This window comes from Coregonus clupeaformis, chromosome 30 (genome assembly GCF_020615455.1).
Source record: "Coregonus clupeaformis isolate EN_2021a chromosome 30, ASM2061545v1, whole genome shotgun sequence".
NCBI lineage: Eukaryota > Metazoa > Chordata > Actinopteri > Salmoniformes > Salmonidae > Coregonus > Coregonus clupeaformis.
Genome location: NC_059221.1, coordinates 31,146,695 through 31,167,180, shown reverse-complemented (window position 1 = coordinate 31,167,180; position 20,486 = coordinate 31,146,695). Strand labels below are relative to the sequence as shown.

Sequence of the window (20,486 nt, the reverse complement as noted above, 5' to 3'; positions counted from 1 at the left end):
AGGGCCGGGTGGACAGGGCCGGGTGGACAGGGCCGGGTGGACAGGGCCGGGAGGACAGGGCCGGGAGGATAGGGCCGGGAGGATAGGGCCTGGAGGATAGGGCCTGGAGGATAGGGCCTAGAGGATAGGGCCTGGAGGATAGGGCCTGGAGGACAGGGCCTGGAGGACAGGGCCTGGAGGACAGGGCCGGGAGGACAGGGCCGGGAGGACAGGGCCGGGAGGATAGGGCCTGGAGGATAGGGCCTGGAGGATAGGGCCTGGAGGACAGGGCCTGGAGGACAGGGCCTGGAGGACAGGGCCTGGAGGACAGGGCCTGGAGGACAGGGCCTGGAGGTTAACCCACTGTCTGCTTCATTCATTACAGCAGTGTTTCCCAAAGCTCTACTCTACTATCTCCAACCATTGTAGGACATGACTCACCTGTTTAGAGGCAGTATGTGATCTATGACAGTGGTAGGACATGACTCACCTGATCAGGGGTTGCAGATGGAAATTAGCTGTTAGCTAAATCTGGTTTAATGCATCATTTCTCAAGTGTACTGAGACTTGTGTTTTTGTTGTACACTGAGTATACGAAACATTAAGAACACCTGCTCTTTCCATGATAAAGACTGACCAGGTGAATCCAGGTGAAAGATATGATACCTTCTTTTTCTTCGGGATTTGGTTGGCGGATCGCATCCAACTTTTAGATGCATACACCACCCCCTACTGTACTGGTGAGGCCATACACCGCCTACCTACATTACATTCTTTGATACGATAATACAAAAATTGGGAGAAAGGAAAATTAGCCCTCACAACAACTACAACAACAACAAAAAACCACCCATTTCACTATATAACCATATCTACAACCAACACCCCCCCGCTGCTGTTCTGCAGTAAATCCTCGTAATCCAAAGTACTTCTCTGCTGCTGCCACCACAACCTCTATTTTCTGTGACTTTCGATCCATTTCTGCAGTACAATTAACAACCATGGTAATAAATGCTAAAAAGCCCACATATTCTTCCCATCACTCTCTCTTGGTCTCTGCCTACTCACAGGAATCCTCTCAGGATCCCTCACCCTGTACCCGTCTTCCTCTACCACTCTCTCCACTGCTTCAGCATACGACGCTTTCTGTACTACTGTAACCCTGGCAACCTCAACCTGCTTTTCTCTCACCGGACACTTCCTATCTCCAGCCCCATGGGCACCCCCACAACTAACACACACACACACACGACTTTCTCCACCGATACCACACATTCCTTCGTCTCATGCCCTCCTGCACACTTCTCACTTTTAGGCATCTCCCTCCTACACACTGCTGCAACATGCCCATAAACTTAACACCTAAAACAATGTTTTTTTAGGACAAAAGCTCTCACGGGAAAACTGACACTTTCAACCTTGACCTTATCTGGTAAAGACTCTGCATCAAAACTCAGCATGACAGACTATATATTCTCAGTTTACCCACCTGATCTACGTCTCACCAAACGGCGGGCATCATCTTGTAGGAAGCAATCACTCCTCCATTGCTGACTACAAAATGATCTATAACTGGGTCTAGTAACTCACTACTAGCAAAGGATATGAACAAAATGTTCACACGTGGCTACACGCAGCTCTCGCTTTGATCTCAAAACAAGCGCTTCTACTCACGACCGCTCATGGTGTAAACACAGTCCAGTTTCAGAGTGAATGGCACAGATCCATATATGGCAACGGTCTATTTGCATATAGGCCTACGGCAGCTCTGATTGGTTATGCGGCACCGGTCTGTGTAGAGTACGGGGCTGAGTAGTGAGTGTCAATGCAATAGAATCCTACTCTGATGCATTCTGTCACAACAAAATCTCTTGCATACGAAGTCTTGCATAGTTCGTTTTGTTTTCGGTATGTTGCATTGAAAGTGGCTAATATTTGCGTTGATTCGATCACAATTCCCACAGTAAAGGGAAACGTTGATAGTGTTAACTAAGGGGGAAAACTCTAGAGAGTTGAGTGAAGTTCAATCTCGTGTTTCTCTGTGCAGGCTGATATTTCTTCTACGCTGCAGTCCCTGCATACGCCCCGAGGAAATGAGGGCAAAAGGGGGGGGGGGGTGCAACTCAATATTAGGAAGGTGTTCCTAATGTTTTGTACACTCTGTATACATTGTTCAAATAAACGTAATTAAATAAATCAAGGACTAGATCAGGGTTCTTCAATTCCGGTCCTGGAGGGACCGAAACACTTCTGTTTTTTATTTCTACCTGGCAGTTAATGGCACTCACCTGGTGTCCCAGGTCTGAATTAGCCCCTGATTAGAAGGAGAGGATGAAAAACAGAGGTGTTTCGGCCCTCCAGGACCGGAATTGAAGAACCCTGGACTAGATGATGAGTTGACAAGTTGAATCCGTACTTACTCTCCCTCTCTGTGTCTGTGTTCTAGTCGCAGCAGACGGTCTACACAGACGGTGACACAAGACCATCTGGAGCAGATGCAGCAGCTGTATGATGTCATCACCTTCACTGACGAGCAGAGATGACATCATCACCTTCAGACTAAGAGGCACTGCTGTCGGGTCAGACGGATGTTGGATGTGATGTCACTTTGCTTAAAGGACAGGGACAGGCCTGCGGTATGCGGTGCAGGACCAGTATGATGGAACCACTAGGCGCTGACAGAAGTCCAGTGACATACATTGTTCAGCCAAAGCAAGGCTCTGCACACAATCCCCAAGCTACAAATCATCTTGTATCCCAAACAACAACTACATTACATGATCAGGATTAGCAAATCTGGGCAGCACCTTGCTCAAGCTGATCCCCTCGAGCACGGTGCTCTACTCTGATATCTATGATACACTATATATAGAAAAGTATGTGGACACCCTTTGAAGTTAGTGGATTCGGCTATTTCAGCCACACCCGTTGCTGACGGGTGTATTAAATCGAGCACACAGCCATGCAATCTCCATAGACAAACATTGGCAGTAGAATGGCCTTACTGAAGAGCTCAGTGACTTTAAACATGGCACCGTCATAGGATGCCACCTTTCCAACAAGCTGTTATTGTGAAGTGGAAACATCTAGGAGCAACAATGGCTCAGCCGTGAAGTGGTAGGCCACACAAGCTCACAGAACAGGACCGCCGAGTGCTGAAGCGCCTAGTGCGTAAAATCGTCTGTCCTCGGTTGCAACACTCACTACCGAGATCCATACTGCCTCTGGAAGCAACGTCAGCACAATAACTGTTCGTTGGGAACTTCATGAAATAGGTTTCCATGGCAGAGCAGCCGCACACAAGCCTAAGATCACCATGCGCAATGCCAAGCGTCGGCTGGAGTGGTGTAAAGCTTGCCACCATTGGACTCTGGACCAGTGGAAACGCGTTCTCTGGAGTGATTAATCGCTCTTCACCATCTGGCAGTCCGACAGACAAATCTGGGTTTGGCGGATGCCAGGAGAATGCTACCTGTCCGAATGCAGGGTGCCAACTGTAAAGTTTGGTAGAGGAGGAATAATGGTCTGGGGCTGTTTTTCATGGTTCGGGCTAGGACCCTTAGTCCCAGTGAAGGGAAATCTTAACGCTACAGTATACAATGATATTCTAGATGATTCTGTGCTTCCAACTTTTTGGCAACAGTTTGGGGGAAGGCCCTTTCCTGTTTCAGCATGACAGTGCCCCCGTGCACAAAGCGAGGTCCATACAGAAATTGTTTGTCGAGAACTTGACTGGTCTGCACGGAGCCCTGAACTCAACCCCCATCGAACACCTTTGGGATGAATTGGAACGCCGACTGCGAGCCAGGCCTAATCGCCCAACATCAGTGCCTGACCTCACTAATGCTCTTGTGGCTGAATGGAAGCAAGTCCCCGCAGCAATGTTCCAACATCTAGTTGAAAGCCTTCCCAGAAGAGTGGAGACTGTTATAGCAGCAAAGGGGGGGGACCAACTCCATATTAATACCCATGATGTTGAGATGAGATGTTCGATGAGCAGGTGTCCACATACTTTTTGTCATGTAGTGTATCTTCAGATATCTGAGTTGATATGAACCGTAGTAGAGAGGATTTTAGTGGCTGCTAGCTACCAAATAGATTAACTCTCACTGTTAAATAGATATACAAAAAGCTTCTGTAAATTCTAAATATTGCTCCTGTTGCTTTTAAGTACATTAAAGAACGAAGTTACACAAGAGGTTGGTTGATCTAGGGCGCGTCCCAATTGGTGCCCTGTTCCCCACATAGAGCACTACTTGGTCAAAAGTAGTGCACTAAATTTGGTACGTAGCCCTACTCTGTAAAATATTTTAAAATGATATTTCTGCGTGTGCCTCAGTACCTGCTTTGACTTGCAAGACGATGGAATGAAATGGCTGATATATTTCAGCATAGAGCACAGCATCCAATGGACGTTTTTAGTTTTAAATAGTAAAGGACTGTGTGAAGACTCTGCCTATGGAGGATCGGATGACTTGACTGTGTGACTACAGGATTGATTGTGATTCGTGGATAAAGAATGGTTAATCATTTTGGTAATTTGTACATATATTTTTTTGCATATGAAGCATTTTGTTCCATGATCGAGGATATGCTTGAATGAAAATGTCTCTAAATAACTAAAAGCTGATACCAAATAACTCACTGCTACATTGTGTAAGATCTTTCACTTCCCTTTTTGGTGATTGTTTTCTTATGTTTTTATTATGGAACCATGATGGCAGAGCTGGTACCGTGACAACAGTACAACCTGTCGACCTCATGCTCAGCCACTAATGAGTGTTCCGAAACTTGTAATTGACACCCCCCCCCCCAAATGAAGGAAGTTAATCACAAGGCTGGTCTCAGGACGCTGCAGTCAAACAGCTGTCAACTTCAGTTCCATTTATTTAGTTGGTGAGTAGGATGCATGGGGACAGCTGCCCAGCCTCAGTGAGTATTTGACTGAAGATGAAGATTATCTTTCTCTTCCTTCTTCTATTAGGTGAGATTTTATCCAGGTTTGTCTCATTGAGATAAAAAAAAAAAAAAGTTTAGCAAGAGAGACCTGTTTTGTGCCATATTTGGTGATTTCTGTGTGTGTGTGTGTGTGTGCTTGTTTGTTTGATAGATGACCCTGAGATAGAAGCACAACAGGGGATGGTGGTGAATGGACAAGTTCTGCTGAGATTTATATTTCATCCCTTCTACAATGGTTATGAGAAGTTATGTTCTAAACTACATCCTGAGAGATTTCCTGTTGTGAATACCAGAGGATATGTCAACGACTTCTACAAGGGAAGAATATCGACAACAGAATACAACGGTGGGATGGACGTTACGATATGGAATTTAAAGCCTGTGGACGCTGGTGACTACAGGTGTGTTATTGTCAACCGTGTGCATCATATCTACTCTGACTATCGCCTCCAGATTGGTAAGAACCCTCATAAATAAATCAAACAATCTTAAATTAAGTAAAGAATGTTATTCTGTTCTATTCTAGGAACTGTGATATTAGCAACTGGAATGCATACTGTAGGTAAACCAATGTGTTGAGGCCAAGGAAATATGTAAGCACGTACAGTATGAGGAAGATTAGGTCAACTTGTAAAATAACAGATCACTGTGTTGAAATGAGTGCTTATTAAACTGTCTCCGTTTAGATCATGGTCGACGTAGCGGTCTTGTACCCCCTGGACCTCGTGTCAGGTCAACCATCAGACCCTCCATCTCATCATCATCATCATCCTCCTCCTCAGACGCCTCTGTTTTCTACAAGCACCACAATGACGGCCCCAGGTGCAATCTCTCTCTCACACACACATACTGGTTAATTATTCCTTATAGTTGATAATGTTATAGTTGATACGAGTTGTGGGAGTGGTGTAATTATGTCAATATTTCGTCACGTTTTGTCCTATTCACCTGTTAGTGTTTCCCGGAGCTTTGGTGTACCGCTGGCTGCAGGTCTCTGCGTCACTATGGTGATTGTAATCTGTTCGATCGTAGTTGCTGTGGTTCATCGCAAAGTCGAGGCGGAGAGTAAGAGGAATAACTTTCAGTGTTTCATCCCGTTAAATCGTCTTTCAAATACGTGGGCTATGACCTTTAGCCAGTAGACGTCCCATGATTTTGACGTTGTTGCACTGTGTCTGTTCTTTGTTAAAGTTTAAGTCATTTTCATGTTCTTCACAGAGAAATGTGGAGCAACTTCCAGTGACTCAGCAGCCCACACTCTATCAGTAAGTGCTAAATGTGACCCTTGTCTTCGTGACTCAGTGTCACATTTCCTGTTTTGTCCCAGAAACGACAACAAAGAATAATAATAATAGTGTTTGAGCTTGACGTTCCCATGATGTCTCTTGAGCTTGACGTTCCCATGATGTCTGTTGAGCTTGACGTTCCCATGATGTCTGTTGAGCTTGACGTTCCCATGATGTCTGTTGATATGTCTTCTGCAGTGTGCCCCAATAATAAACAGTTTATAAACAAATTATATGTATAAATACTCATTATAAAGACTGTTTATATACCTTTAATATAAAGTGTTACTAAATATTATTGAATGTGTATGTCTCCTGCAGTACATCCCTCAAGAGGAGAGCAGTATTATCTACATCACGGTGGACTTCAAACCTCATGAGAACCACACCACAGAGCTGTATGCTAACCTACAGACACTCAGCAGCCCCAGAGGTCATGACCCTGACCCACACAGAGAGCCTGCTGGGACTGTGGTGTACTCCACACTGGCTAGCAACCAACGCTGAACTGGATTGTTACGTATCTGTATCTTTCTTAGCCCAGTGGTCCCAGATCTGTTTGTGCTGTCTTGATATGCTGTCATGACCAATCTGTATGTTGCTTCAATGTGGATACTTAAATAGGACAAATGTGTTTAAAGCTAGAATCCTTAGTTGCTACATACATTAAAAAAAAATATATATATATATATATACCCATTGATTCTTGAAAAATCTAACTTATAAATGCCTCGTGAGGTTAGGTCATCTGTCGTACCCCATCAGAACCCAAAATAGAAGCTTGTTTTACTCCAGTGTTTGTAAACAATGTAAATGTTTACAAACATGGTATAGTCTCAAAACACGGTTCAAACTATAGTGTTGATATCATGGATGGTCAGTCCTTGTATCCATAGCTATGTCTAGGATTTAGAGTGGTTACTTTTTTCCAGGCCCATCCTTCCGCTTTTTACCAAAACAGTGGCGGGGCGACGTTTTGTTTCCACTGCAGATTCTAGCTTTAAGATGATTTGATTTATGTCAATTTTTTTTTTTACTTATGAACCATACAAATAAAAGATAACTGAACTGCACCAGGATTTACTCTGACTGCCTTTCAACAAGCTGGCTGTATTGACAGGCTGAGTTCGTGTCTATCTGGACATCAGGTTATCTGGCATCCAATCACCATGTCCTTATCGGTAAGTTTCCTCTGGATAAAACCTTACAGACAGAGCGTTCCCCTACCCATTCATACAAGCAGGGACGGCCTGTTCAATAGGGCGATATGGGCGACGCACTGCCAAACGGGAAAAGGAAGGGATTTTTTTTCTAATGAATTATATCACGGCAACAGTAGTTATCAGTGTTGTAATCTGATCTGACTGCCACTAAATGTCAAATCAGGCTAAAGTCGTGCTTCAAATGGCCCCGCCCGTTTTTGGGGCGATTTCAGTCAGGTTGAAAATCGCCCAGAAGTCTCTCATAGCCTGTCATGTAAAATCTATTTTTTTCAAATTTCAAAGCTTTCAATACATTCTCTATGGGTGTCTGTGGGCTTGCACTTACGCGCTTTCGTCATACGTGACGTAACCATGAACGTAACTAAGAAAATTGCGGCTAGCAGCGTCTCTGTTGCGACCTGCAGTGTGGCGTTATCTTATGTTTTTAATTTGTACACTTAGTGGCGTTATTTTATGTTTTTAATTTGTACACTTAGTTTACAAACATTCTGCCAACCATAGATTTCCAGTGGTGGGTTTTGGACTGATCTTGTTCATCGTGTACATACCCGCTACGAACGGACTAAATAATGAAAACGTTGCTGGCAGCGGAATCCAATACAGCTGGGAGACTTGGCTGGATGACAGAGTCCCGGACAGAGAAGTGGAGCCGGCCGGCTTCACCCTGGTCAGAGCGGACCGCGATCTGACAGTCACAGGGAAAATCGATCCTGGTAAGAGAGCGACTCTGTACCCCCGAGCCCCGACATTGAACTGCTTTCTGTGTCACTGCGACCTTACTATCTGCCCCGTGAGTTCCCCCAATTGTTTGTTACCGTTGTGTACTGTTGATAATCACAAGTTTACTGGAGAACTGAGACCAAGTAGAGACTTTGGACAGGGTGGATATGGTATAATAAAGGCAGTTTATTCAGAGGTAAAGATATCTGGAATCGCGTGCACGGACTCGATTCGTCAAACTCTTAGGGAGCTATCTGAAGAGAGCCCCGATAACATTGTGTGCAGACATTTTATACAATAAATGATGTAGGTTGAATCTAGTAGTTCTGATCTTCTGATTGGTCCTGATGAGTTGGGCGAGGTCCCCTCCACTGTTGCATTGGCTCTGAGTCGGGTTCTCTGTCTTCAAATGTTCAGCCTAAAGAGAGGGGGATTTTTGTGTGTGTGTGTGTGTGTTTTTAACAGTGATGATGTGTGTGTGTGTGTGTGTTATCAGTGATGATGTGTGTGTGTGTGTGTGTGTGTGTGTGTGTGTGTGTGTGTCCTCAGAGCAAGAACTCGTGAGTTGGAAGAACTGAGAGACCTATGGCGTGGGTGTTGTCCTTGGCCACCTGCTGACAAGGCTGACAAGATAGGACTCTTTTGTCCATTGTTATAGGATAGGAACAGCATTGATTGAAAACAAACGCCCAACACAAAATGGGTCATGCACAAGATTTTAGTCAGACCAAGCTATAACATTATATATTTACTACGACAGTACATTCAACCAAAAGCTAATATAACAAAGGCATCAGAGATTATTTATAATCTGTCACAGAAACTGGAATCCATCTCCCCAGATCAGTCAATAAATGCTTCTGGTATTGACTTATATGCTGCCCCTGTCTTCATGTTGTTGCTGGACATATATTTTTTTAAATGTGTGTAGGTCACCTAAATCATCAGAAAAATTGCCCCTCCTGAGAATTTTTTCAGGAGCCGCCACTGCATACAAGAGATGGTTATCTATGGCTCTGGACCTACCTGCCTCCACCATGTTCGGGTCAATATTCTATCGTATTCTGTTCTTACATTACATGAAGAGGTTCCACAAGAGGATCCACTTCAGAGAGAAAAAGCTACAGAGACTTTATTTGCAATGCTAAAATACATATTTATTTGATTACATTTCACAATCTACAACATTTCCCCGACTAGTTTAGAGCATAAATCACATGTACAACCTATTAGTCATTAACTGGAGGACTAGGGCCTCAATTAAATCCAGACTGTGGAAGAGCCGCGCTATACATTTTAAAGATGTTGTTCCCGCATTCACATAGACTTCATTCACGGTAAACTATGCATATGTTGGCTCAATCATAATAATATAATATGCCATTTAGCAGACGCTTTTATCCAAAGTGACTTAGTCACGTGTGCATACATTTTTTACATATGGGTGGTCCCGGGGATTGAACCCACTACCCTGGCGTTACAAGCGCCACGCTCTACCAATTGAGCTACAGAGGACCTATCACACTATTACGCGGATCTTCTGCTGTCAGGATTTAACCTAGCCCTTAAGGATCTTTGGGATCAGTGGAGCTCTGTAGATCTAGTGGATCTCTTACACAGCTTTGGCCAGACCAACCCTGTTGTTCTGCCTGTCGAAGATTGCATAGTACTGCCTGATGAAGACATCTCCAAGGATCCAGAGCTGCTGATAGCCACCGTTACTAAAACCAGTCCTGCAGCCGTAGGGGTCCTAGAGAGGGAGAGAGAGAGAGAGATGGGGATGGGGCAAGAGATATGGGGGGATGGGGAGAGAGGGAGGGGGGATGGGGAGAGAGGGAGAGGGAGGGGGGTGGGGATGGCGAGAGAGGGAGGGGGAGAGAGGGAGGGGGAAAGGGAGAGAGGGAAAGAGAGCGAGGGAGGGGGAGAGGGAGAGAGAGAGGGGGGAGAGAGAGGGGGAAGGGGAGAGAGAGAGAGAGGGGGGAGGGGAGAGAGGGGGAAGGGGAGAGAGAGAGAGGGTGGAGGGGAGAGAGATGAGGGGGAGAGAGATAGGGGAGGGGGAGGGGCAGAGAGAGAGAGAGATAGGGGAGAGCTAGAGAGGAAAATCTGGATGTTTTTCAGATATCACACTTTTCCTCTTAGATATGAGGCCCTTTGCTCCACTAGGATCTAAAAGAAGTCAAGTCTCAGATGTACAGGTACTCTGGTGAAGGAGCTTGCTCCGAAACACATCAGCATTACAGATCAGATAGGTCAGATAGGTTGTATGTAACGTCTTTCAGTAGACTACCTGGGAGGTGATAGGTTGTATGTAACGTCTTTCAGTAGACTACCTGGGAGGTGATAGGTTGTATGTAACGTCTTTCAGTAGACTACCTGGGAGGTGATAGGTTGTATGTAACGTCTTTCAGTAGACTACCTGGGAGGTGATAGGTTGTATGTAACGTCTTTCAGTAGACTACCTGGGAGGTGATAGGTTGTATGTAACATCTTTCAGTAGACTACCTGGGAGGTGATAGGTTGTATGTAACGTCTTTCAGTAGACTACCTGGGAGGTGATAGGTTGTATGTAACGTCTTTCAGTAGACTCTACCTGGATGGTGAAGGCAGAGGCAGGGATGGTGAAGGCGTGCCCGTTGAGGTTGAAGGTCACCTCGGGCATGTTGGGGATGATGTTGCAGTTCACAGTGGTCTAGGAGAGGGATAATAACATCATCGTTATACTTAATTCTGTTGTTAATCAAAGGGGAGGCGGTGATTGATAAAAAACTAAAAAACTATGACAAGAAAACACACTTATACCACGTCGGTCCCAACCTCAATGTGCTGGCTCAGATATTTGCTGTTCACCACGGTTCGTTCCAACAGCTAACAAGGCCAGGCAGCTTAGTGCAGCTCGGCTTGGCTCAGTAGTGTGAAAGCCCTATAGTTGGACTCACATGTCTGTACCGGTCGGTGTGTGCATGTGCGTGCGTGACTCACATATCCGTACTGGTTGATGGTGGCTCCGACCAAGTAGTTAATGTTTTTGATGTCATTGGTTGGCCCGACGATCATGGAGGTGCCAGTATCTATGATAGCCTGACAGCCACCATTGCAAGCCACTGTGTTGCCGTTGATGGTAACACTGGAAGGACAAAAATTTGCTGAGTTTACCTGTTGTTCCTATATTTGGTTGTATGTATTTCTTGCTGTTATTGTGTTTTTGACATGAGCAAATAAACTTGAACTTGGTAAGTGCACGGCAAGATTCAGCCATAGGCTCCAGACTGGAAGTACACTCTGAGACACTCCATTTAGTTTGATATGTTACATTTCGTATTGTATGTATTAATTTGTGGATGTCCATCACATTTTTAGTCATTTAGCAGACGCTCTTATTCAGAGCGACTTACAGTCAGTGAGTGCATACAATTTTTTCATACTGGCCCCCCGTGGGAATCGAACCCACAACGCTGGCGTTGCAAGCGCCATGCTCTACCAACTGAGCTACACGGGACATCACCCATTGATATGTTACGAATTACAATTTGTATTATATGTTACAAATTTGCAGAATGTACTTTATGTAAAAAATTGCAAAACGTACTACATGTTACACATTTGCAAAACTTATGATATGTTACGAATTCTATCTAGGTGGCTAACGTTAGCTAGCTGGCTAACATTAGCTAGGCTAGGGGTTAGGGGTTAAGGTTAAGTTTACGAGTTAGGTAAAATGGTTGAGGTTAAGGTTAGGGGACGGGTTAGCTAACATGCTAAGTAGTAGCAAAGTAGCTAAAAAGTAGTAAGTAGTTGAAAAGTTGATAAAATAGCTAAAAAAATGTCTGTGATGAGATTTGAACTCGCAACTTTTTGGTTGCTAGACTTTGTGTTATACACCAACCCATCCACCCCAACCAACCATGCTTCTTTGTTTTTTTCCTTAAGTAACCATCTGTCTTATGTAACCTACCAAACGTACCATATCATACTAATCTGAGTGTGTTTACTATGTTACGTCTGGTCTATGAGACCAGGCTGGGAAGGAGGAATGTTCGTTTTATGTATTGCTGCAATGTGTGTGTGGATTGTGAGTCTATGGCACGTGTCAAAAACTCATTCCACGGAGGGCCGAGTGTCTGCGGGTTTTCTCTCCTCCCTTGTACTTGATTGATGAATTAAGGTCACTAATTAGTAAATAACTCCCTTCACCTGGTTGTCCAGGTCTTAATTGAAAGGAAAAACCAAAAACCCGCAGACACTAGGCCCTCCATGGAATGAGTTTGACACCCCGGTCTATAGGTTCTGGGTGGTGGCATGAAGGGATGATACAAAAGTCGATAACATGTTGGACAGGGACATAAGCCCTCCTGGTAGAGCATGGCGCTTGCAACGCCAGGGTTGTGGGTTTGATTCCCACGGGGGGCCAGTATGGAAAATGTATGCACTCACTAACTGTAAGTCGCTCTGGATAAAAGCGTCTGCTAAATGACAAAAAATGTAAATAATGCTCTGTGTAGAGTAAAGGGGATATATAGACATGAATATAGGTTCTGTGTGGACTAGTGTACCTACCTGTCCATGGTGATCTGCCAGTAGGTCACCAAGGACAGAGGGATCCATGTGATCTGCCCGGTGTAGTAGGTAGGCTCGATGACACCGAAGGACACCACGCTACCCTCTGCTGAGTTTCTATTGGAGGAGGAGAAAAGGTCAACAAGGTTGTTTAATCATCAACACATTTTTATTTTTATGGATGACACCTCTCCTTCAAAAGGCATTAAAGCAATTGTTTAATTGTATTTACTATCAATGCACTGGCACTTAGATATTTATATCACAACTAAGACAAAATGCCACCTCCCATCCAGGTGTATTTGTTACCCGCTCAGGTAGACAGAGAAGAGGGACTGGGACACCAGGCCCTGGGTCATCATGTTGTCAAAGACAGGTGTGGCTCCAGAGGCTGCCAGGTTGGGGAAAGCCAGGCCCAGGATACCGTCAGCAACCATGTTCGCCATAAAAGGAGCCTCGGTCTGACTGGCACCAAAAATCTGCTGGGTGACAGAGATACCTCCCACCTGGAAACGCACAACATTTTACAATTTTTTTTATCATGTGATGTTATAAAATGATTAAGATTATTTTGGGGGGTTTATTTAATGTACAGAATGTTGTAATTGGAAGTGTCAATAAAAATTATATATATCACAATAATCAGGGGTGTCATGCACCCCAAAAATCTGAGGGGGCACATATTTCATTAGAATGGCTGGGGGGTGATCCGGAGGCGGACTATTTAGTCATTTAACAGGACTATGCACCCTGTCCGTAAATTGGAGAATTTAGCAATAAAAATGAATTAAAAAACAGCTTTTTCCAACAAACTAGAGCCATTATAATTACGTTTAATTATATGTAAAAAAAAAATATATATATATATATATATATATATATATATATATATATATATATATATATACACACATATTTTTTTTATTTTTTTTTTAGTGTAATTTTCAGCATATCTAAGCATATCTTGAGCTGTCTGACTGGTGTTTAAATTTTTTAAAGAAACTAAATATGCTTCTCTGCAGCTCTGCTAAAATCTGGGTAAAAGATTGAAAGGAATGTGAGTCTTATTCAGTACATTTAGTTATTGCTAGCTTTTAAAAAGTCTACCAACCTTGCCAGCAGGCATGCCAGCTAAGATAGACAAGCTAGCTACTCTAACTTGATTAACAGCCTGAACGGCTTCTTGGTAGATAGTTATGAGGTTGGGAGATTGGGAACCTATCTGGGCTAGCTAAAGCTAACTTCATAAAATGTGTGGCTAAAATGTGTGACTAGTAGTATTACAAAGAAGATGAAAAAATATATATTATTATTTATATTAACATTTGAGCAATTTAGCAGACACTCTTATCCAGAGTGACTTACAGTTTGTGCATTCATCTTAAGATAGCTAAATGGAACAACCACTTATCTCATTCATGGTAAGTCATTTTTTCCTCAAATTTTTTTCCATTTTCCTATCAGCAAAGTCAGTGCTAGTAGGGGGGTGGAAAATTATAGTGATTATATTTTAATTTGTTTAACACATTTTTGGATACTACATATGTGTTATTTCATAGTTTTCTGTCTTCACTATTATTCTACAATGTAGAAAATAGTAAAAAATTAAGAAAAACCCTTGAATGAGTAGGTGTTCTAAAACTTTTGACCGGTAGTGTATAAATATATATTTAAACAGGACACATCTGAGGGAGTACGTGCCTCCTATGGGCATGATGCTTCTGACAACAATGGGTAGCTAGCTACATTTACAATACTTACCGAAACAGTGTCGTATGCCAGCTGTCCAGTCATGCTGCCAGTTCCGTACTGAATGGAAACAGTCTTGCTGGACCACGTGAAAGTACTGGAGAGTCCAGGGTTGAATTTGTCATGGTTCTCTACTCGAAACATGAACATGTTTATTACAGACCAAGTACAGAGCCTTGCAAAAGTATTCATCCCCCTTGGCATTTGTTCCTATTTTGTTGCATTACAACCTGTAATTTAAATGGCTTTTTATTTGGATTTCATGTAATTGACATACACAAAATAGTCAAAATTGGTGAAGTGAAATGAAAAAAATAACTTGTTTCAAAAAAATTATACAAAATAAATAACGTAAAAGTGGTGTGTGCATATGTATCCACCCCCTTTGCTAAGAAGCCCCTAAATAAGATCTGGTGCAACCAATTACCTTCAGAAGTCACATAATTAGATAAATAAAGTCCACCTGTGTGCAATCTAAGTGTCACATGATCTGTCACATGATCTCAGTATATATACACCTGTTCTGAAAGGCCCCAGAGTCTGCAACACCACTAAGCAAGGGGCACCACCAAGCAAGCGGCACCATGAAGACCAAGGAGCTCTCCAAACAGGTCAGGGACAAAGTTGTGGAGAAGTACAGATCACGGTTGGGTTACAAAAAAATATCTGAAACTTTGAACATCCCACGGAGCACCATTGAATCCATTATTAAAAAATGGAAAGAATATGGCACCACAACAAGCCTGCAAAGAGAGGGCTACCCACCAAAACTCACGGACCAGACAAGGAGGGCATTAATCAGAGAGGCAACAAAGAGATCTCCACAGCGGAGATTGGAGTATCTGTCCATAGGACCACTTTAAGACGTACACTCCACAGAGCTGGGCTTTATGGAAGAGTGGCCAGAAAAAAGCCATTGCTTAAAGAAAAAAATAAGTAAACACATTTGGTGTTCGCCAAAAGGCTTGTGGGAGTCTCTCCAAACATATGGAAGAAGGTACTCTGGTCAGATGAGACTAAAATTGAGCTTTTTGGCCATCAAGGAAAACGCTATGTCTGGCGCAAACCCAACACCTATCATCACCCCGAGAACTCCATATTTTCATCGGCAGGACTGGGAAACTGGTCAGAATTGAAGGAATGATGGATGGCGCTAAATACAGGGAAATTCTTGAGGGAAACCTGTTTCAGTCTTCCAGAGATTTGAGACTGGGACGGAGGTTTACCTTCCAGCAGGACAATGACCCTAAGCATACTGCTAAAGCAACACTCGAGTGGTTTAAGGGGAAACATTTAAATGTCTTGGAATGGCATAGTCAAAGGCCAGACCTCAATCCAATTGAGAATCTGTGGTATGACTTAAAGATTGCTGTACACCAGCGGAACCCATCCAACTTGAAGGAGCTGGAGACATACCCCAAGAGACTTGCAGCTGTAATTGCTGCAAAAGGTGGCTCTACAAAGTATTGACTTTGGGGGGGTGAATAGTTATGCACGCTCAAGTTCTGTTCTTTCGTTTCAAAGTGGTAGGTATGTTGTGTAAATCAAATGATACAAACCCCCCAAAAATCCATTTTAATTCCAGGTTGTAAGGCAACAAAATAGGAAAAATGCCAAGGGGGGTGAATACTTTCACAAGCCACTGTACATATTAGATTAGGGATTAGAACCAGCGACCTTTCGGTTACTGGCATAACGCTCTTACCCACTAAGCTACCTGCCGCCCTATACCATACCATTGCAAAACTGAACATTCAATCATTGGTATTTCAAACATTGAGTTATTCTCTACAATACACACTGTAAAGGGGAAAAAATTAAAATACATTAATCCAATTTCCTGTTTTATTATGTCGAGCCAACCCCCTTATGCAGTAAATCTCAAGGTGCAAGGTGCAACCTCAAGGTCCCTCAGACCCTAACCTCAACCCAGAACCAAGTCTCCCATTCTCTGGCTAGGTACTCAATATGATACTGGCTAGGTACTCAATATGATACTGGCTAGGTACTCAATATGATACTGTTTATGCAACTCTGCCACAAGAGACTACTCAGCGAGACTACTTAGAGACTACTCATAGAGACTACTCAGAGACTACTCAGAGACTACTCAGAGACTACTCAGAGACTACTCAGAGAGACTACTCAGAGACTAATCAGAAACTACCCAGAGAGACTACTCAGAGACTACTCAGAGAATACTCAGAGACTACTCAGAGAGACTACTTAGAGACTACTCCGAGACTACTCCAAGACTACTCAGAGACTACTCAGAGAGACTACTTAGAGACTACTCCGAGACTACTCCAAGACTACTCAGAGACTACTCAGAGACTACTCAGACCCCTGGAGTATACTCACGGCAAGCCTGACTGGAGCAGTAGACAGAGGGAACCCACAGGTTGGAGGAGCCAGTGTCAAAGATGACCTTGAAGGACTGGGGAGGGGTTCCAATGGAGATCACACCATAGTAGGACAACTGCAGGGAGACGGTGAAACAGATGTACTGTAAGTCAGAGTACTACAGTATGAACAAACAGTCGTTTGTCTGGTATGTAGATATACTGAACAGTCTTTTATACTGATGTGAGCCGATGTGAGCAAGACCTTTAAACAGGTCAACATTCACAAGGCCGCGGGGCCAGACGGATTACCAGGACGTGTACTCAGTTCATGCGCGGACCAACTGGCAAGTGTCTTCACTGACATTTTCAACCTCTCCCTGTCTGAGTCTGTAATACCAACATGTTTCAAGCAGACTACCATAGTCCCTGTGCCCAAGAACACTAACGTAACCTGCCTAAATGACTACCGACCCGTAGCACTCACATCTGTAGCCATGAAGTGCTTTGAAAGGCTGGTCATGGCTCACATCAACACCATCCTCCCGGAAACCCTAGACCCACTCCAATTCGCATACCGCCGCAACAGATCCAGAGATCATGCAATCTCAATCACACTCCACACTGCCCTTTCCCACCTGGACAAAAGGAATACCTATGTGAGAATGCTGTTCATTGACTACAGCTCAGCGTTCAACACCATAGTGCCCACAAAGCTCATCACTAAGCTAAGGACCCTGGGACTTAAGACCTCCCTCTGCAACTGGATCCTGGACTTCCTGACGGGTCGCCCCCAGGTGGTAAGGGTAGGCAACAACACAGCTACCACGCCGAACCTCAACACGGGGGGCCCTCAGGGGTGCGTGATTAGTCCCCTCCTGTACTCCCTGTTCACCCACTAATGCGTGGCCGAGCACGACTCCAACACCATCATTAAGTTTGCTGATGACACAACAATGGTAGGCCTGATCACCGACAATGATGAGACAGCCTATAGGGAGGAGGTCAGAGACCTGGCAGTGTGGTGCCAGGACAACAACCTCTCTCTCAACATGAGCAAGACAAAAGGAGCTGATTGTGGAATACAGGAAAAGGAGGACTGAACACGTAGTGGAGTGGGTTGTAGTGGAGCGGGTAGAGAGTTTCAAGTTCCTTGGTGTCCACATCACCAACAAATTATCATGGTCCAAACACACCAAGACAGTTGTGAAGAGGGCACGACAAAGCCTATTCCCCCTCAGGAAACTGAAAATATTTGGCATGGGTCCCCAGATCCTCAAAAAGTTATACAGCTGCACAATCGAGAGCATCCTGACTGGTTGCATCACCGCCTGGTATGGCAACTGCTCAGTATCCAACCGCAAGGCGCTACAGAGAGTAGTGCGTACGGCCCAGTACATCATTGGGGCCAAGCTTCCTGCCATCCAGGACCTCTATACTAGGCGGTGTCAGAGGAAGGCCCAAAAAATGGTCCTAGGCTCCAGTCACCCAAGTCATAGACTGTTCTCTCTGCTACCGCACGACAAGTGGTACCGGAGTGCCAAGTCTAGGTCCAAAAGGCTTTTTACACTGCTGCTACTCGCTGTTTATTATCTATGCATAGTCACTTTACCCCTACCTACATGTACATATCACCTCAATTACCTCGACTAACCTGTACCCCCGCACATTGACCCGGTACCGGTATCCCCGGTATATAGCCTCGTTATTGTTCTTTTATTGTGTTACTTTTTTATTTTATTTTTTACTTTTAGATTATTTAGTAAATATTTTCTTAACTCTATTTTCTTAAAACTGCATTGTTGGATAAGGGCTTGTAAGTAAGCATTTCATGGTAAGGTCTACACCTGTTGTATTCAGCGCATGTGACAAATAAAATTTGATTTGATTTGAAAATATAAACGCAACATGTTAAGTGTTGGTCCAATGTTTCATGAGCAAAAATAAAAGATCCCAGAAATGTTCCATATGCACAAAACGCTTATTTCTCTCACATTTTGGGCACAAATCTGTTTACATCCCTGTTAGTGAGCATTTCTCTTTTGCCAAGATAATTCATGTGGCATATGAAGAAGCTGATTAAACAGCATGATCATTACACGGGTGCACCTTGTGCTGGGGACAATAAAAGGACACTCTAAAATGTGCAGTTTTGTCACACAACACAATGCCACAGATTTCTCAAGTTTTGACGGAGCGTGCAATTGGCATGCTGATTGCAGGAATGTCCACCAGAGATGTTGCCAGAGAATTGAATGTTCATTTCTCTACCATAAGCCTCCTCCAACATCGTTTTAGAGAATTTGGCAGTACGTCCAACCGGCCTCACAACTGCAGACCACGTGTATGGCGTCATGTGAGTGAGCAGTTTGTTGATGTGCCCCATGGTGGCGGTGGAGTTATGGTATGGGCAGGCATAAGCTACAGACAACGAACACAATTGCATTTTATCAATGGCAATTTGAATGCACAGAGATACCATTATGAGATCCTGAGGCCCATTGTCGTGCCATTCATCTGCTGCCTTCACCTCATGTTTCAGCATGATAATGCACGGACCCATGTCGCAAGGATCTGTACACAATTCCTGGAAGCTGAAAATGTCCCAGTTCTTCCATGGCCTGCATACTCACCAGACATGTCACCCATTGAGCATGTTTGGGAGACTCTGGATCGACGTGTGCGGCAGCGTGCGGCAACGTGTTCCAGTTCCCGCCAATATCCAGCAACTTCGCAGAGCCAATGAAGAGGAGTGGGACAACATTCCACATGCCACATTCAACAGCCTGATCAATCCTATGCAAAGGAGATGTGTCGCGCTGCATGAGGCAAATGGTGGTCACACCAGATACTGACTGGTTCTGTTCCACGCCCCTACCTTTTAAAAAAAAGATCTGTGACCAACAGATGCATATCTGTATTTCCAGTCATGTGAAATCCATAGATTAGGGCCTAATGAATTTATTTCAATTGACAGATTTCCTCATATGAACTGTAACTCAGTAAAATCTTTGAAATTGTTGCATGATGCGTTTATATTTTTGTTCAGTATAGATCAGAAGAATCCTACAGTATTGCCTTTGTAGACTAGCCTGGTACCAAATCTGTTTTATATAATGGTATATAACTCCCATGGTCGTTGTCTATACAGCAAAAACAGATCTGGGAACAGTCACCAGGCTAATGCAGTATTTCACCATACTACTCCTGACTCTGCCTTACATCAGCGTCGTTGGTCATAGCCTCATTTCCACCAGTCTGGTAGAATTTGGCCATAGGGTTGTAGGGGAACTTCAGCCTTGTCTCCTCCCATAAACCTTTCTCCATCAGGGTCTCTCTGGCAGTCTTCCCCTTGATCAGAGAGATCCTGAAAACACATGATCAAAATCCAAATCTGAATCACCGTTATTCGACAATTACATTTACATGTACTAGGAATTTGACCTGGTGACAATAATAAACAGAATGTACAGACTAAAACAAAAGAAAAGAACTGGACTTACTTGGTATGACCCTCGGAGAGGAACAGGACTTACTTGGTATGACACTCGGAGAGGAACAGGACTTACTTGGTATGACCCTCGGAGAGGAACAGGACTTACTTGGTATGACCCTCGGAGAGGAACAGGACTTACTTGGTATGACCCTCGGAGAGGAACAGGACTTACTTGGTA

General features: G+C 44.0%; 3 protein-coding genes across 6 annotated transcripts in view; 2 read left to right on the top strand and 1 right to left on the bottom strand.

The window, feature by feature from the left end:
- Positions 1–2,906, top strand: part of LOC121546584 (zinc finger protein 335-like) — a 36,556-nt gene extending 33,650 nt beyond the window's left edge. Inside the window, 1 exon segment of the mRNA XM_045209391.1 lies at positions 2,426–2,906. Within this exon segment, the coding sequence (XP_045065326.1) occupies positions 2,426–2,491 (66 nt within the window). The 3' untranslated portion in view covers positions 2,492–2,906.
- A 1,032-nt stretch (positions 2,907–3,938) lies between these two features.
- Positions 3,939–6,932, top strand: LOC121546809. Of its 4 annotated transcripts, XM_041858056.2 has the most exons (7): positions 3,939–4,514; positions 4,704–4,963; positions 5,090–5,395; positions 5,625–5,760; positions 5,894–6,003; positions 6,157–6,203; positions 6,546–6,932. In XM_041858056.2, the coding sequence occupies exons 2-7, from the start codon at positions 4,930–4,932 to the stop codon at positions 6,729–6,731; spliced, it is 819 nt and encodes a 272-aa protein (XP_041713990.1). In that variant the 5' UTR covers positions 3,939–4,514; positions 4,704–4,929; the 3' UTR covers positions 6,732–6,932. The 4 variants fall into 4 exon arrangements, with proteins under 4 accessions (XP_041713990.1, XP_041713991.1, XP_041713992.1 ...); XM_041858057.2 differs by having other exon boundaries at positions 3,939–4,875; XM_041858058.2 differs by having other exon boundaries at positions 3,939–4,911.
- Positions 6,933–9,741: 2,809 nt separating this feature from the next.
- LOC121546810 (pepsin A-like) overlaps positions 9,742–20,486 on the bottom strand; it is an 11,102-nt gene continuing 357 nt past the window's right edge. Inside the window, exons 2-10 of the mRNA XM_045209390.1 lie at positions 20,349–20,376; positions 20,035–20,179; positions 16,832–16,949; positions 14,483–14,601; positions 13,031–13,227; positions 12,722–12,838; positions 11,147–11,291; positions 10,758–10,856; positions 9,742–9,917 (exon numbers count right to left, since the gene is read on the bottom strand). Coding sequence (XP_045065325.1) covers positions 9,780–9,917; positions 10,758–10,856; positions 11,147–11,291; positions 12,722–12,838; positions 13,031–13,227; positions 14,483–14,601; positions 16,832–16,949; positions 20,035–20,179; positions 20,349–20,376 — 1,106 coding nt within the window. The 3' untranslated portion in view covers positions 9,742–9,779. The remainder of the gene's footprint in view (positions 9,918–10,757; positions 10,857–11,146; positions 11,292–12,721; positions 12,839–13,030; positions 13,228–14,482; positions 14,602–16,831; positions 16,950–20,034; positions 20,180–20,348; positions 20,377–20,486) is intronic.